Source organism: Bacillus rossius, chromosome 1 (assembly GCF_032445375.1).
Source record: "Bacillus rossius redtenbacheri isolate Brsri chromosome 1, Brsri_v3, whole genome shotgun sequence".
Lineage (NCBI taxonomy): Eukaryota > Metazoa > Arthropoda > Insecta > Phasmatodea > Bacillidae > Bacillus > Bacillus rossius.
In genome coordinates this window covers 2332930-2348910 of record NC_086330.1, presented here as the reverse complement: position 1 = coordinate 2348910, position 15981 = coordinate 2332930, and the positions used below count along the sequence as shown (strand labels likewise).

The 15981-nt window shown below is 41.1% G+C and overlaps 1 protein-coding gene across 2 annotated transcripts in view; it reads left to right on the top strand.

Annotated features, from left to right (window-relative positions):
* The window catches only part of LOC134531114 (phospholipid-transporting ATPase ABCA3-like), a 61406-nt gene that overhangs the window by 36353 nt on the left and 9072 nt on the right, over positions 1-15981 (top strand). For both annotated transcript variants that reach the window (XM_063366687.1, XM_063366678.1), the window contains exons 22-23: positions 8526-8654; positions 13357-13604. In XM_063366687.1, the coding sequence (XP_063222757.1) occupies positions 8526-8654; positions 13357-13604 (377 nt within the window). The remainder of the gene's footprint in view (positions 1-8525; positions 8655-13356; positions 13605-15981) is intronic.

Genomic DNA, 15981 nt, shown 5'->3' with positions numbered 1-15981 from the left:
TTCGCGTGATGCGATCATTTGGTCCTCCGGGCCGGATCTATTTGTGCCGGCGTCGCTTTCGTTGTTTCGGCGTGTCGTGTGCCGCGTGGTGAACGTTTTTGTGTGTAGGGCAAATTTCTTGGGTATGTAATTTTCTCTAACCTTTTGTGCTTCGTTGAACGTTGAGTTTGTCTCCGCTGTAGTTACTCGTGCGTCACCGAGGTAACATTTACCGGCATACTTCTCACGTGGTGGTGTTTTAGGTTATGTGTTGAGTCATTGTACTACGTGACTATTTACTATGGCGGATAAACGGTCAGCGCTGATACGCGTGCGCATCGCAGAGAGTCGCCTGAAGCGGGCATTTGACCTTTCTCAAAGCGCGCGTGAGGACCCCTCGCAAAGAAACTTATTTCTTGCAACAGTGCGCGACTTGGAAAACATAAAGGAGCAGTTCGAAGTTGACTGCGTCGCGGTGGAAGCAGCCATCGGCGAAACAGATGTGGACGTAGCTGAGCACGCTTCTCGCATGGAAGCTTTCGATGATAAATACTTCCAAATCAGGGCCGTTGTAGCCGGCATAGAGGACTCAAAGGTACAGCCCTCCAGCCAACCACAGTCTCAGGTGAGCAAACCACGTGTGGCCCTGCCGAAGATATCACTTCCAAGTTTTGATGGTAGTCCACAGCAATGGCCCAACTTTTCGAACTTGTTCAGTACACTTATCACCAATAATAGTGAGCTTTCCCCTGTAGAAAAGTTAGCCTATCTGAGATCTGCCCTCAGTGGAGAGCCTTTAGGGATGATCAGTTCCTTGACTATGTCCAATGCCAACTTTGATGTGGCCTGGAAGCTACTCGCAGGGCGGTATGAAAATAAGCGACTTGTCGTGGCAATACACGTAGATGCACTCTTGCACGCACCAGCTGTTACCTCTGACTCACCTAAAGCACTACGCCAATTGTTGACAAACATCACTGAGAGCATTTCTGCCCTGACGGCACTGGATGTGCCAGTGACTCAGTGGGACTTGATCCTGCTTCCTATCCTATGCAAGCGCTTAGATTCTTGTCTTCAGACACAGTGGGAAATGTCGCTTACTAATGAGTTCCCTACAGTGAGTGATTTCGTAAAGTTTTTGGAAAAGCACTGTCGCGCTCAGGAGGCTGTTGCTCAGTCACGTGGCAAGTCGTCAGGACTGCAGCCGCCCATGAGAAAATCTTCTCCACCATTCGCTGGCTGGAAGCAATCTCGTGGTCAAGCGCTGAATAGTTTAGTCAGCTCCTCACAGACCTGCGGTCTGTGTGGTGGCCCACATGCTCTTGTAAAATGCAGTAAGTTTAATCAAAGTGACCCTAAAGATAGGTATACCATTGTGAAAAGACAGGATCTGTGCTTGAATTGTCTTTCGCCTGCACATCGAGCCAAAGGTTGTCCATCGTCAGCATGTCGTCATTGTGGAGCTCGCCACCATACTTTGTTACATTTTAAGCAGCAACCACCCGAAGGCAGCTGTGCATCTCCAGAAGGCTTCAATGCTTTGTCAACAGAAGCTAATTCTGCGACAGTTGCCGTTACCGCCGCAGCCCCGAGCTGTTCTAAGACTGTCCTGTTGTCAACTGCTCAGGTAAACATCCTCGACCGCACTGGTACACCATTTGTTGTTCGGGCACTGCTTGACACTGCTAGCCAAGCTAGCTTCATTTCAGAGAAGTGTGTTCAGAACCTGCGGTTAACTAAAAGGGGGACGCATTTGCCCATACAGGGCTTATCCAACACCCCTGTCAATGTGGCCAAATCCTATGTTTCAGTTGTTATCACACCAGTTGGCATCTTAGCGTCTCAGTTTGCGCTGGATGTTTTTGTGCTTCCTCGTATAACCAGTAGCGTGCCAGGTACAAAGTTGTCTGATAGGGTTCGTAAATCTGTGGCACACTTGCACCTTGCTGATCCTGCCTTTGACACTCCTGGTCCAGTCGACCTACTTATTGGTGCTGACCTGGTTCCGTATTTAATGAAAGGTGGAAAGATTGATGGGTCTCCAGTGGCTCTAGACTCTGTACTAGGTTGGATCCTGATGGGAAAGGTGGAAATTGAACAGACTTCAACCAACATGACATCCCTTTGTGTTTCGCTGGTGACCTCTCATCCCCCATTACCTGATGTCATGAGAAGGTTTTGGGAGATTGAAGAATTTCCCCTTGTGAAGCATCAGTCTCCCGAGGATGTACACTGTGAAGAGCTGTTTGTGAAGTCTTACACAAGGCATGAGACCGGCCGGTACAGCGTTGCGTTACCGTTTTGTCAACCTGAGCCAGAGTTAGGGTCCTCTAGACCTCAAGCCATTAATCGTTTGCTTCGCCTGGAAAGACGTCTCAAAGGGGACCCTGCCCTCAAGCAGAAGTATTCCGAGTTTATGGAGGATTATCTCGCGATGGGCCACATGGAAAGAGTCGCTGAGACAGAAATGGACTGTGCCCATGCCTTCTATATACCTCACCACGCTGTCGTGAAACCAGACAGCTCCACTACAAAGGTGCGCGTTGTTTTTGATGCATCAGCCAAGAGTTCCACAGGTGTGTCGCTTAATGATACTTTGTTAACAGGGCCAAAATTGCAGCAAGATATTTTTAATCTACTATTGAGCTTTCGTTTACATGTTGTAGTTTTCACGGCAGACGTAAAACAAATGTATCGCCAGATCCATGTCCATCGTCATCATCAGGATTATCAACGTATTGTGTGGCGCTCTAGTGACGCAGCTCCAGTCCAGGACTACAGGCTGAAAACTGTGACCTATGGAGTGTCTTCAGCCCCATTCTTGGCACTCCGCACTCTTAAGCAGCTGGCTGAAGATGAGAGAGAACAATTTCCCACTGCCTCTCGAGTGTTGTTGTCGGATGTGTATGTGGACGATGTTGTTACGGGTGCGCCGTCTGTGGACTCTGCAGTGGCCATGCAGCAAGAGAACATCAAGCTTTTAGCGAAAGGGGGATTTCAACTCCGAAAATTCATGAGCAACCATCCGACACTCCTGAATTGGCTTCCTGCTGAGGATATTGAAACCCTCCAACCGTTAGCCTTGGATCAGGACAGCTGCACTGTAATCAAGGTACTGGGACTACAGTGGAACCCCACCTCCGACACATATTCATACAAGGTCCGAGCCAGTGCCTGCCCTGCGACAAAAAGGACAATTTTATCGAACGTGGCAAGGATTTTCGATCCTCTCGGTTGGTTGACACCTATCAGCATGTTTCAAAATGTCTCATTCAAGTCCTTTGGGTTCAAAATCTCGACTGGGATGCAAAACCACCACCAAACATATTAGACAGCTGGAACAAGTTCAACAGCCAGCTCCCTCTTCTGTCTGCACTCAACATCTCTCGCCTTGTCAGGGGAAAACAGGGCTGTTCCTATCAACTTCATGGATTTTCAGACAGTTCAGAATTGGGTTATGCAGCAAGTGTCTACCTTCGTGTGGTTGATGTTGATGGGACAATCACAGTACACCTGCTCGCTGGCAAATCTAAAGTAGCCCCTGTCAAGGCCCAGTCTCTACCTCGGTTGGAGTTGTGTGGAGCTCTTCTCTTGTCTCGGTTGCTTCGTCACATGATAAATGTGCATGGAATGGAACTTGAATTCACCTCCATTGTTGCATGGACTGATTCACAAGTAGCCCTAGCGTGGATCCACTCTTCATCTCATGAGTTAAAAACATTTGTGGCAAATAGGGTTAGTGAGATTCAGGACCTGACCCCTTCAAGTTGGTGGAGGCACGTGCGTTCAGAACACAACCCTGCTGACTGTGGCTCACGTGGATTGTTACCTGCCCAGATACTTGACCACCACCTTTGGTGGACAGGCCCTGCATGGTTGACGTTACCTGCAGATGAATGGCCTGCAAGTGCTTCGTGTAGTGACATTTCCGATTTGGTCCAACAGGAGAAGAAGTCGTTGGCATTGGCAACTATTCTGTATACTGAAGACATTGATTCACTGGTCGAACGTTTCAGCAGTCTAATGAAGTTACTGAGAGTGACTGCCTATATTCTGCGTTTTGTTGCTAATTGTCGTCACTCACAAAGTGCTCGTGAATCAGGGACCCCGTGTCCTCGTGAGTTGGAGACTGCCTTAAATTTCTGGATACTTCGAGTTCAGTCGATGGTGTTCAAAGATGACCTGGCCTCTTTGAGAAAGAATAAGCGAACCTCACCACAGATACGGAAGCTTCATCCTTTCCTCGACTCTGATGGGTTTCTTAGGGTGGGTGGCAGGCTTGACCAGTCGAAGCTCCCGTTTCAACACAAACACCCGGCCTTGCTTCCTAAATCAAACCCCTTGACGAGCAGGATTATACAACACTATCACAACGTCAATCAACATCCCGGGATACAAGCACTTCAAAGTATTCTTAGAGAGAAATTTTGGATTCTCTCAGATAAGCAGGCAATCACCAGCTGTGTTCACCACTGCTTGAAGTGTTTCAAGGCACAGCCACCCACTTTTACACCCCTCATGGGAAGTCTCCCGGCCATGAGAGTCCAGCAAGTGAAACCATTTTCGAAGGCCGGCGTGGATTACGCTGGCCCCTTTTTCATAAAACTGGCTCGTGTGCGCAAAGTCACTCTGTTGAAGGCCTATCTGTGTATATTTGTATGTTGTACCACTAAGGCGGTTCATGTGGAGTTGGCGTCTGACCTGTCGACTGAGGTGTTCCTTGCTGCATACAAACGTTTCATCGCCCGCAGAGGGAGATCCTCTGACCTCTATAGCGATTGCGGGACGAACTTTGTTGGAGCCCACAACCAGCTGACAGAACTGCAACGCATGTTGTCATCCTCATCGCATCAACAGACCATAGTGGATTGTTTAGCTCCTTTTGGAGTGAGGTGGCACTTCAACCCTCCAGCCGCTCCTCATTTCGGAGGCTTGTGGGAGGCTGCAGTTAAGGCGTTCAAGTCACATTTAAATCGGGTCATTGGTGAACAGATTCTCAGCTTTGAGGAGCTCTACACGGTCGTGGTCCAAGTGGAGGCCATACTGAATTCTAGGCCACTCTGTCCATTAAGTTCCGATCCCAATGATCTGCGTGCTCTCACCCCAGGACACTTCTTGACCATGGAGCCGCTGGTGTCGCATCCTGAACCCGAATTGGAACAGGTACAACTTAACAGACTGCAGCGTTGGCAACTAGTATCGCGGTTGCATCAAGACTTTTGGCACCGGTGGCACCGCGAATATCTGCACACACTGCAGCAGCGTTCGAAGTGGCAAGATCAAACGATAGCTATCACACCAAACCAATTGGTGTTGATAAAGGAAGATAGAGTACCTCCCCTGCAATGGAAGTTGGGACGCGTCCTGCATCTTCATCCTGGATCTGATGGTGTGCCTAGGGTCGCTACAGTGCGTACCACCTCTGGGAGTCTAAAACGCCCTGTAGTGAAGTTGTGCCCATTGCCTCTTGAGTAGTGTTGAAATGGGTCATTTCAAGGTGGGCGGAATGTTTGGAGTGTGTATAGTGTACATAGGTATTTAAGTATTTTTGCTGACGTTACGTGTGCAACAAATTTGAGACTGAACATTCGAACATTTGAATTCCCGCGCTGCACAAGTAGCAGCGCCACCCCTTCACAGTTGGCCACCATGGTTCCAGATTTGGCAACGCTGCCAAGGTTGGCAGCGCGTCGGACTTCCGTCAGGAAGTCAGTTCATCGTGTGTTTTCGTGATGGTAAGTGTGGCTATCGGGCCCGCTCACCATTGTTTTTCGTCTCGTAACGCAATCCGTTGCAATCGTTGTTTGTACAGTCAATTATTTCGCGTGATGCGATCAATTACTATTATTAAAGTTATTTTCTACTTTCATTATATTTCTATTCCTTAAATAAAATTTTAAAAATAGTTTAAGTTTCACGATAATATACCTTTGTTATAACAATACTAGCTACTCTGAGGGGTTATTTTCATTCTAAAGGGATTTGTTCAAGTTTTTTCGGGCAGATTAGCCATTTTGCGTACCAGTACGCCTATGGTGTTATCGGCCAGAAAAACAGCTGCGTCAAGTACGCTTGTAGATGCAAATGGGTTAACATCAATTCGGTGCTAGTAAATTTAGTTGTCAGCTGCCTCATTTTTTTTTAATCCCCTTCCAAAAATGGCTTACGTGTTGAATATTACATAATGGTATTGGATTGTTATTGTATCTTTTTTCGTTTAGTGTTTTTCGTGGGTGTTTACTGCAGTTTATTATTAGTATTATATAACGAGAACTGAAGCAAGTCTTTCCAATGGGTTTATTGTTTTGTTTTCCATATTACTTCTTGCCTGCTCGGATGTAATGTTACCGGTCTGGACAGCTGTTTGAATTAAATCTGATTGCTCGGGGAATAGAAGTAAAAGTTACACGGTATTAAAATATATATTTTTATCAAAATACCTAAATGAAAACCTGGTTCTTTAGGTTAAGTGATTTTTTTCTGGCATTTCAGAACATTTTTAGTCCCCATGCATACATGTAGGATGTGAAAATCCCTTTTTTTTCCCCTTGCTGTTTTCAGCTTAGTTGACAAATACATGCCATGCCTCCGAACAGTGTCACTTATACCATTTTTGAGCGAACCTCAGCAGCGGATGCGAGATATGTGACACGAATTAAGGTAACACTGTAGGTTGCCACTGATAAGCCGAAGGGTTGAAAGTCTCAACTCAATTTTTTCCCTTCCTGCCTTCTCATGTTTATTTTTTTTTACTTTTACATTTGAAGATTTTCATCGCCGGTAATGAACAGAAGACCCAACCGAAAACTATTAGTTAACTTTCATTTATCGGGGCCCCGGATGATCTGGTTTTCGGGTTATCTGCGCCTAGATTTAGTTTAATTATTAGTTGTATTCTGAAACTGTGAAGGAAAAAAAAACATGATTTCAATTATTGTGGCAATTATTGTGGCATCAGTATGTCCCAATTAACACAGATGATCCACAGTTTACTGAACTTTGATTTGTGACTGGAGGTTCTACTGCAGAATAAAACCAACAAATTATTTTGAACGTGGAAGAAACTAATAATTTTATACTCACCCCATTGTTCTCTGTGCTGATAGAGATTACGTGCTTTTCCATAGTTTGACTTCTCATTTCTCTGGTCTCACAAATAAGGCTACTTGAGATGCAAGGCATTGCCACTCACCAAGCTGTTTGCACTGTGGAGGTCTCTATTTGTTCATTGGGATGTGATTTTATTTCTAAGATATCGTTCCATTGAAACAAATTTTTACATACCTGACATTCAGCTTTAATGTAAGAAGCCAAAAATTTATCTTTGTGCGCCTCACTAGTACTTAGCCTTAGCTTTTGTCCACTATAAAAATGAGATGTTTCAGCGATGATAAAAACCAAATATTACCATCATTGGTAAAGAAAAAATTTTGTTTGGAAAACAAAATGCTAGCAAAATTTTTTTTTTCTTTAGTTGTAGCAAACTTTCTGATAAATATTTCAACGGTATTTGCATATGCTTTGTTAGGCTTAGAACAGCACACATGTTATCTTCGTGGATTGTGTATTAATTTTGCTTTAGTTGTCCATTAAAACTATGTTGATGTTTGATAATTTACCAGAATTAGTAATCCAACACGGATGAGGTCCCCACAAGGTGCCGAATTAAGGTGGTTAACTGTACATGTTTTTAATTCAAGGTCACTAGAAACTTGCAGAGTTCATTGTGATGTGTCGTATGTGTTCTATTCGTTTTAAAATTGTACTCCAATTTGTTATTCCTATTTTTTGATAGAAATTTTATCGTAAAAAGTCAACTACTGTTACACATCTATTTATATTACTGCCCCCTTTTTTTTCCTTTTTTTGGGAAATTTTTGATTTACTTGGAGTTGAAATTTTGCTGTGTTCTTTTTTTTAAATAGCTACAGTGGAATCTGTTGGTATGTCATACAGCAAGTTTCCACTATTCTAGTTCATTCTCTATAATATCACTTTTCTTTGTGCCTATTGCAGTGTTTGTGTTCGAAGTTTCTCTGAGCATGCTGGTAGTGAAGCGTGAGGGTAGGCAATGCTGGGATTGTTTAAACCCTTGCAGCATGCAGCATGTTTGTATAGGTTAAAGGATGTGTTTTGGAGTTTGTTTGTAGTTTAACTTTACACTTTGCTTAGAAGGTGAGCCGAGACTGTGTGCACTTCGCGCTTGTTTCTTTTGTTTTACTCTCTGTAGTTGAGGTTTTCAGCTTGAGTTTGTTCATTTTGGTTTCTTTGTTCCTGCCTCTTCTTTTTGGCGTTCAGACTTTTTCTCGTGTTTTATTTCCGTTCTTAATGCAAATGGTAAATGTAATATAAACTTTATTTATTATTTTTATGAGCATTTTAATAATAATACAAAGCTGAGAAACCAAAATTTAAACGTAAACTCCCTGTTATCTTTCTGTGAGCACAATAATATTATGTTTATTATTTATATTAATATTATTATTATTATTATTATTATTATTATTATTCTAAGCATAATTTGTGTAATTGCATGGTTTATCCAGACGGTCACGAGAATGGAAGGTTAAGGAGCGTTCACCATGGCAGTTTTTACCAGATGCTGTGTCCGAGCATTAAGGATCCAAAGTCTGATAAGTGTTACTGGCCGGATGTTTCTACAAAACTTTGTTCAAGTAAGGAAAATGAGCTCAATTTGCTGTGATGCGCTAGTTTATAGTGTCCATTTCTAAATGAAATTATTCTCTGTGTTAACAATTTTATGGTAAGTTATAGGTAATTTACAAATATTTGGTTAAGTCTTTTAAGAACTTTACAAGTGTTAAAAAAAAAGGCTTTATTTCATTTAGGTACATTACACTATTGCTAGGGACCCCAGAAAATGGTAAATAAAACTGGCTCATTTCGGTGTAAAAAAATGACAAAAGCGGTGCAAAAAATCGGTGTAAAAATAAGCAAGCAGTGCAAAAAATCGGTGTAAAAATAAGCAATCGGTAGACCTCAAAAAATGGTGAAAAAATTATGCTATTGGCAATGTAAAAAAAACCTCATAACGGATAGGCACTAGAAAGTAGCAGACTCTGCCTTACATCGGCCCACTTTGTCTGTCGTTTCATCACACAAGAATACAATCTGTTTGTCTTCTACACTGTGCCTTACTGCTTCCTTATTTGCCTGGCCAATTTTTGGGACATAAGTTTCTCCAAGAGTGTTGGCTGATGGCAAATCCCCTGCACCTTAAATGTATACATAACTTACAATATACTTATAAATAGTTAGCATTTATAAGGTTATCGCTGAAAATATTAATGGGCTAATTTACTCAAAACAATTCTTAGCCTAACCTAACCTTTTCAAGATTACTGCTGGATTACAGAGTCAAACCATCAATCAATCAGTCAAAAATATCTCTTGGTTGTGCTCACCATTTCACAATGCAATCCATCCTATTTAAGTGTTTGTTAATCTTAGGTACTGCATATTTATTTGAAGTAAAGGTAAGTTAATTGATAATATTGTAGGCCTACATATGCTTATGAACTTTTATTAGAGGGGGAAAACATTTCTAAATAAATAAGGCTAACCTTCAACATGGGTGCTAAACCATTCCCTCATAGCTGGATGATCAGCTTTTCCCAAAGGAATGTGAACCTACAGCATCATATTGACAAAATCAGAAACAAATTCTTGTTTTCTGCACTTTCAAGCTTGTTTGCTTTATTCACGCTGTCGCCTATCGAGATTTGTTTAGACACGGTAGAATTTTCTTGACAAAATAATTGTCTTTTCAGTTTTTTTTTTTTTTGTGTTTTGTGCACGTGTCTTTGTGGGTCCAATTAACCCGCACGTTGCAGAACTTGCACATCATAATTTTGTCCTGCTGATCAAAAATATAAAATCCATCCAATTTCATCTCTTTCGCGATCAAACATTGTCGAAGTTTTCGGCATTTTAGCCATAAATTCATTTGTATCACAAAACTTACAAAATGTGGACGGTATTTGTAAACACTCATTGATATGTGCACGCAAAAAAAGACTGCCATCTTAGCTCCATGCGATTAAATTAGGTTAGAAAAATAGACACCAGTGTGCCTTGCGGCAGAAACGACCATTATTCAAAACACGAAAACTGTGGACAGTCAATTTTGTTATGTTGGTAGTGCGCACATATCGATTGTTGACATTTGGTTTTCATTTGCGATGGCAATATTTACTGCTTGTAAACAGAGTAATAAAAATACGTGGATTTCAGTAACGTGTCAAAACGAAGATATCACGGCACTAGTCTTTCAGTCTATGTTTATTTTACGCCTATGTTTATGATGGCGTAAATAAATAGAACTTGCGACATAAGGGCATTATTTTGTGCGAAAAAGCGTGAATTTCGCGCGAAAATTCGTGAATTTCGCGACTATGTCGAAATCATAGGAAAGTCGCAAAATTCGTTTAAAGTATCGAATTTTCGTGTTATTTCGTGAATTTCACGCTTTACCATTTTTCGGGGTCTCTAACTATTGCTATGTTGTAGAACCATATTCCTACATATTTTACGGGACCAGGACAAAATATGTAAAAAGAGGGAAGTGTTATAAGTATTAAAAATATATATATTATTTCACTATGATGGAAGCTATAAGAAGCAAATATACACCACACTAAATAAAATATTTAAAGATGCATAAGTTTTTATATATTAGCTATAATTTCACTATCTTACTTAGTGAAAACTAATCCATATAACCTTACAGTTCTTCACAATTGTTAATGGTTGTATACAAAATTTTCTGTTCTTGAGTTAATTATTTACATGTTTAAGCATCTAAAATTTTAAATTGTCCACTATTTATGGTGAGATTTTCTTAATCCTTTTTGGACTTTCCGTATTTTAATTGCATGTCAACATTTAATTAATTTCATATATTTTTCGGAAACAATTCTATTAAACGAACACAACTATTTTCAAAACGATTGTTTACTTCTAGAAATAGAGGAAGCTACAAATGTTTCCTGTTGAAATGTTTGGAAATTCACTGCTGCCATCTGCCTTTCCAAAATATTTCCAGTGATGTAAAACAAGCATCGCCAAATATTCACGAAGATGCCATCTTTACAGAAATTTGGTTATGTTGCTTTAAAATTTATTTTTATATTGGCCCATTCTACTGATTTTTTTTATAAAAACCTCATTTACAATTTATTTAATGCATAATACATTTAATTTTAAAGGTGAGAAATATAAAACCCAACTAGGTAGTTTCCTTTCTATTAATTATGCTGCTTGCTGGCATTCAAGGCATTTTAATAAAATTAAATTTTTTGTTGTTTAAAATATTGCTGTAATGTAACTTACTACAAGCAGATTTGTAAAATGATGTTTTCCACCGTCTGTACTTTAGAATGCTTAATAGCTTCCCACATTTGTGTGTACAACTATGCGCTTGTGCTTTTAGTTATTTTCTAATCGGTGTGTTGGATGTTTTGTAAGAATGTAAGGAGTGGAATCCAGCACGCACGTGTTGGATGTGTTGTGGCAAATAAAACACTTGCATGCAGCATAGCTCCTGGAGGTATGAGCTAGTTGTCGTTGGAGCGTGAGTCACTCTGGCCAATGGAGTAGCTCCGAGGGTAATGCCAGTGCATGTGAACATACTTAACTGTATTGATATAAGATGACACTTTGCCACAACAACCGATTTATGTTTACAATGATTAAAAGTAAAACAAAGAAAATGTATGTGCAGTTGATTCTGCAAATTCGCTATAAGTATTGCAACTATAAAAAAAATTTGTTCTTCACTGCACTTTTTCATATTTAGCATTTATGTAGTTAAAGCATGCTTCATTGTTTACAGTAGTTGGTTCAGCTATTCTATTTGCATGTTTTACCACTCATTTGTGTGGTGGTCACCTATTGGGCTATTGCAATTTGGATTTGGGATGTGAAGGATCAGGTGAATAATTTTAAATGGGAGAAAATAGAGCTTGTGATGGATTATTCATTTTTTTTTATTTGCAGCCAGGAAACTAAATTGGAGCTGTGCTGATACAAACCGGCAGAAGCCGATTCTGCCGATATTTAGTTGAATCGGCGTTTCTGCCTATTCACGATACGCTTGTTAATTTTTGGCTGATATTATTAAAAAATGAGGGCCTGTCATAACTTAAAAATCCACCAATACCTTTTTGACTTTTTGTACTAGTACATACTTTGAAAATAATTTCTTAGCTATGCGAACCAGCTGTACATATCAAACTTTAACATCCTATGTTTTAATAACATTCTTGAATCTAATACATTGTAAATAAAAGTATCACCAGTATGGTAAAGTTAGATAATAACAAAAACTTCATTTAGAGCTTGGCTTCCACTACAAACAATGGAAAATATCATTTTCTTGAACTGCAAAGAAATGTTTTTAATATCGTGATGAAGACACATTTTAATTAACTTGCCTAAATTTTTTAAAATTTAATAAAAATTAATAACCAAATAATATAAAACTAAACATAACGTAAATTACTTTTACGGTTTCCCATGCAAAGCGGCCACATGAATTTCATTTCAATATAAATATTTCCTACCGTAAATGTTTGCCGCCACAAGACATCCAAAACTGGCTCACAAACAATAACGTTGCTAGATGATAAAAATATAAGGACTGTGAAGCGAGACCACTGAATGCACATAGAAATTGATAAAAATAATAATAATAATTAATAAACGTTTGATGGTAAAGTTACAGCGATACTACACTTTATCTCAGACAGTAGGGAAAGCTGTCTTTCTGATTCAGAAATAGTAAGTAATTTTAATCATTCGTGACTATTTTTTTATTTCCATGTTTATGCTCAATGATAATATTTTACTTATGTTTCAATGATTTAAAGATGGATGTAAAAGTACATTATATTATATAAAGAACTTAAGGATAATCTCTGCGTATTCCTACACTGTAAATTTGACTGGGCCATTTAGGTTTGTTCAGCCCTTAATTAAGATACATATTAAGCACATTTGTATAAGTATGTTTGCAGCTTGAACAATTAATTGAAACTGTAATTCATCACTGTAAGTCATCATAAAATTAAAATTAACAATAAAAATAAAAATAAGGATCAGAATCACCTACGAGTGGACTGACTCCGGAGCTACAGTGTTGCCGCCCATTAGAAACAAAATGGAGCCTTGCAGTTTGTCCAGCCACTCATCCTGCCTGTAGTAGGGTGTGCTGGCCTGCGCAGTGGAATTCCAGGAGGATCTTTAGCTTGTTGCGTTACAGTGCGATTGATGTATTTGCATTGATCACCTGTTGAACGCGGTGGAACGAGGCAGGAGAGGGAGAGAGCCGCCGCTGACGGCCGTGCCCTTGCGCAGTGCCGGCGCGGGCCGACGGGGCCAGCGACGACGTGCTGGTAGTGCACGGCCTGGAGAAGCGCTACGGGGGCCGCTTCGCCGCCGTCAAGGGCATCAGCTTCGGGGTGGGCCGCGGCAGCTGCTTCGGCCTGCTGGGCGTGAACGGCGCGGGCAAGACCACCACCTTCCAGATGCTGACCGGCGCCCAGGTGGCGACCCGCGGCGACGCCTACATCGACGCCTGCAGCCTGCGCCACCACCCCGACAAGGTGCCGTGCCACTCCAGCACCCTCACCCTCGTGCAACCACTCCTGGGGTCTCATTGTCCGTGTTTTGTCTAGAGACGTAAGAGACTGTAAAATCCAGATTAAAACTACACAATTAATGATGATGCACTCGCAAACAACTCGATTGGCAGCAAGCGTGCATGCTAGCACAACTTACCGCCATGATGGTTCAACAACTGTTGCTTCGTTGCCGGAAGCTGCAGGGCTACCCACCTCAGCAGGCAGCCAACTTGAGAAACTTGGCGCTGCTAGCAAGAAGCGCGGGAAGTTCAAAATTAAAATGTTTCAAAACTATATGTACACTATGCCCTACTGTGTAGACCAACGCTAAATAAACCACCAAAAACAGTGGTTGAGCCTTCAGATTTATTAACAGATTACGGTGAACAAACAAAAATCTTACAGCTGTGTACAGTTATTAAATTACTACTTTACAACATGTTCTAACCTACACCCTATTGGTCCTTTCAATTTACTATAATAGGCCTCTTGATCTTAACGCCTGGTACGTGTTTTTAACTGGTCCGTCCCCACCTTCAACTTGGAGTTCTCCCGGGCGCCCGGGGCGAAGGGTTGCGTGGCGGCCGTTTCTTCTTGCTGAGACGTCGCCAGATCCTCGGTCCCACACTGGTCTCAGCACGATGACCAATTCAGCGAACGCCCTCGCTTGCGCCGCCGCTAACGGTGTCACCCCGGAGCTGTGGTGGTGTCCGGTTTCAGCTGTGAAGCCCTGGCTGCTCCTGTCCACCCGGGGTCGGCCTTCGTCTCCCCAGCGGCGCTTCCCGACGATAGCTAACAAGCAACAGCCACTATGGGGTTCCGCCACCATCCGTTCCCCGCAACCTTCGGCCTCCACTTCCCAGAGACGAATAGTCCTAACACCTCGCCCGCTACTATCTGGCCGCCCGGCGCGCATGCGCACGAGCTGCCCAGCTCTCTTGCGCGCACCAGGTGTGACGTCACTCGGCGCAGGTGTCTAAATTGACTTGTCCGTTTCAACACTAAATTAACACACAATATTTACAAGTCCAAACAGTCCGTAGTACTCTAGTTCTTCATCCCTCTTTCGTATTTACATTGTGTTTCACCATCTAATTATATATTCATAGTTTTCATAATTAATTTTGAGGGTCATGTGAACACACGTTGATGCTGATTGAAAAGAACAAGTCTACAGATCTATGGTAGCACAGTTGTCACTGAGGAAAGGGAGGTTTTCCCATGGCAGTCAACTATATCGATCATCACATAATGTCATTGTTTACGTATGCGCACACAAACCTACAGTTATTCTGTTTATTAAATAATTAAAGGTGCATCTCTGCTCTGAGTGGTCTGGTCAAGGATGACAAGACTGCGAGAGAGAAGAGAATACAAATCCAAGTAGTGCTTTCTATAGCTACTTCAAGGCTCCAATTTAATTAGAGAAGTTGCAATATTGCAGTGTATGTTCATATCTATTTCTGCACCAATTTGCTAGCAAAAACAAACAGCCATTTAGTTTGTAGAAAGACGTTTTCTAATTTTCAACGTGTACAAATAAATTATGTTTGGGAATGCTAGAAAAAAAAATTTGAAACATTATCAGGTGTGTTTAATTTTAAACGAGCTGATCTACCCATGCTTTTTGTTTCACAAGGCTACAGATAATAACTCTCATACTGCTCATTGTGCATAAATGGGGAAAAATATCTATAGTGCTGTTACAGTGATGCTATGTACCTATATAGGTAAGCTATTTAAACTTTTTTATTTAGATATACTGTGATTAGGTAGCGATTGACTGCCAGTTTAAGTCCATCTCTGCCCGGCCTGGTTGGTATACCACGCCTATGCTTCTAATGTCCTCCAAGGTGCATTAAATTAGTCTCTCATTTCGTAGGTACACCATTGCCGCGTTTAATGTGTGCGTCCCTTTCGTGCCCCAAATTAAAAAAATAAGAAGTTTTAAAAATCAACTTATGAAACAAAAAATGTGATTACATTAATAATTACTGGAACAATTATAAATCAATGTAATTATGCTATATTGACTTCAACAATGAGTTTTAATGAACATTTAGCTATTTTTTATTGCATATTTACCATTGTTTAGGGAGGAAGTTCACATTTAACAATTAACACAAAAATACCACAGAGAAAGTATTAAAAAGTAAATCGCAGTTTCGATTAAGGTCAAGAATAAAACAATGTTAACAGCTACAGATGACTGCTGTAGAGTAAAGAATAAAAATTAATTTCAGTGGACAAAAATTTCTTTTAAAAAAATTGTAAAATTTTGAAAAAAATCACTTGGGGATACAAAGGGACGCTGCCTAGAGAATCTGTGTACCAAACATCATGAAAGATTCGCAGACAA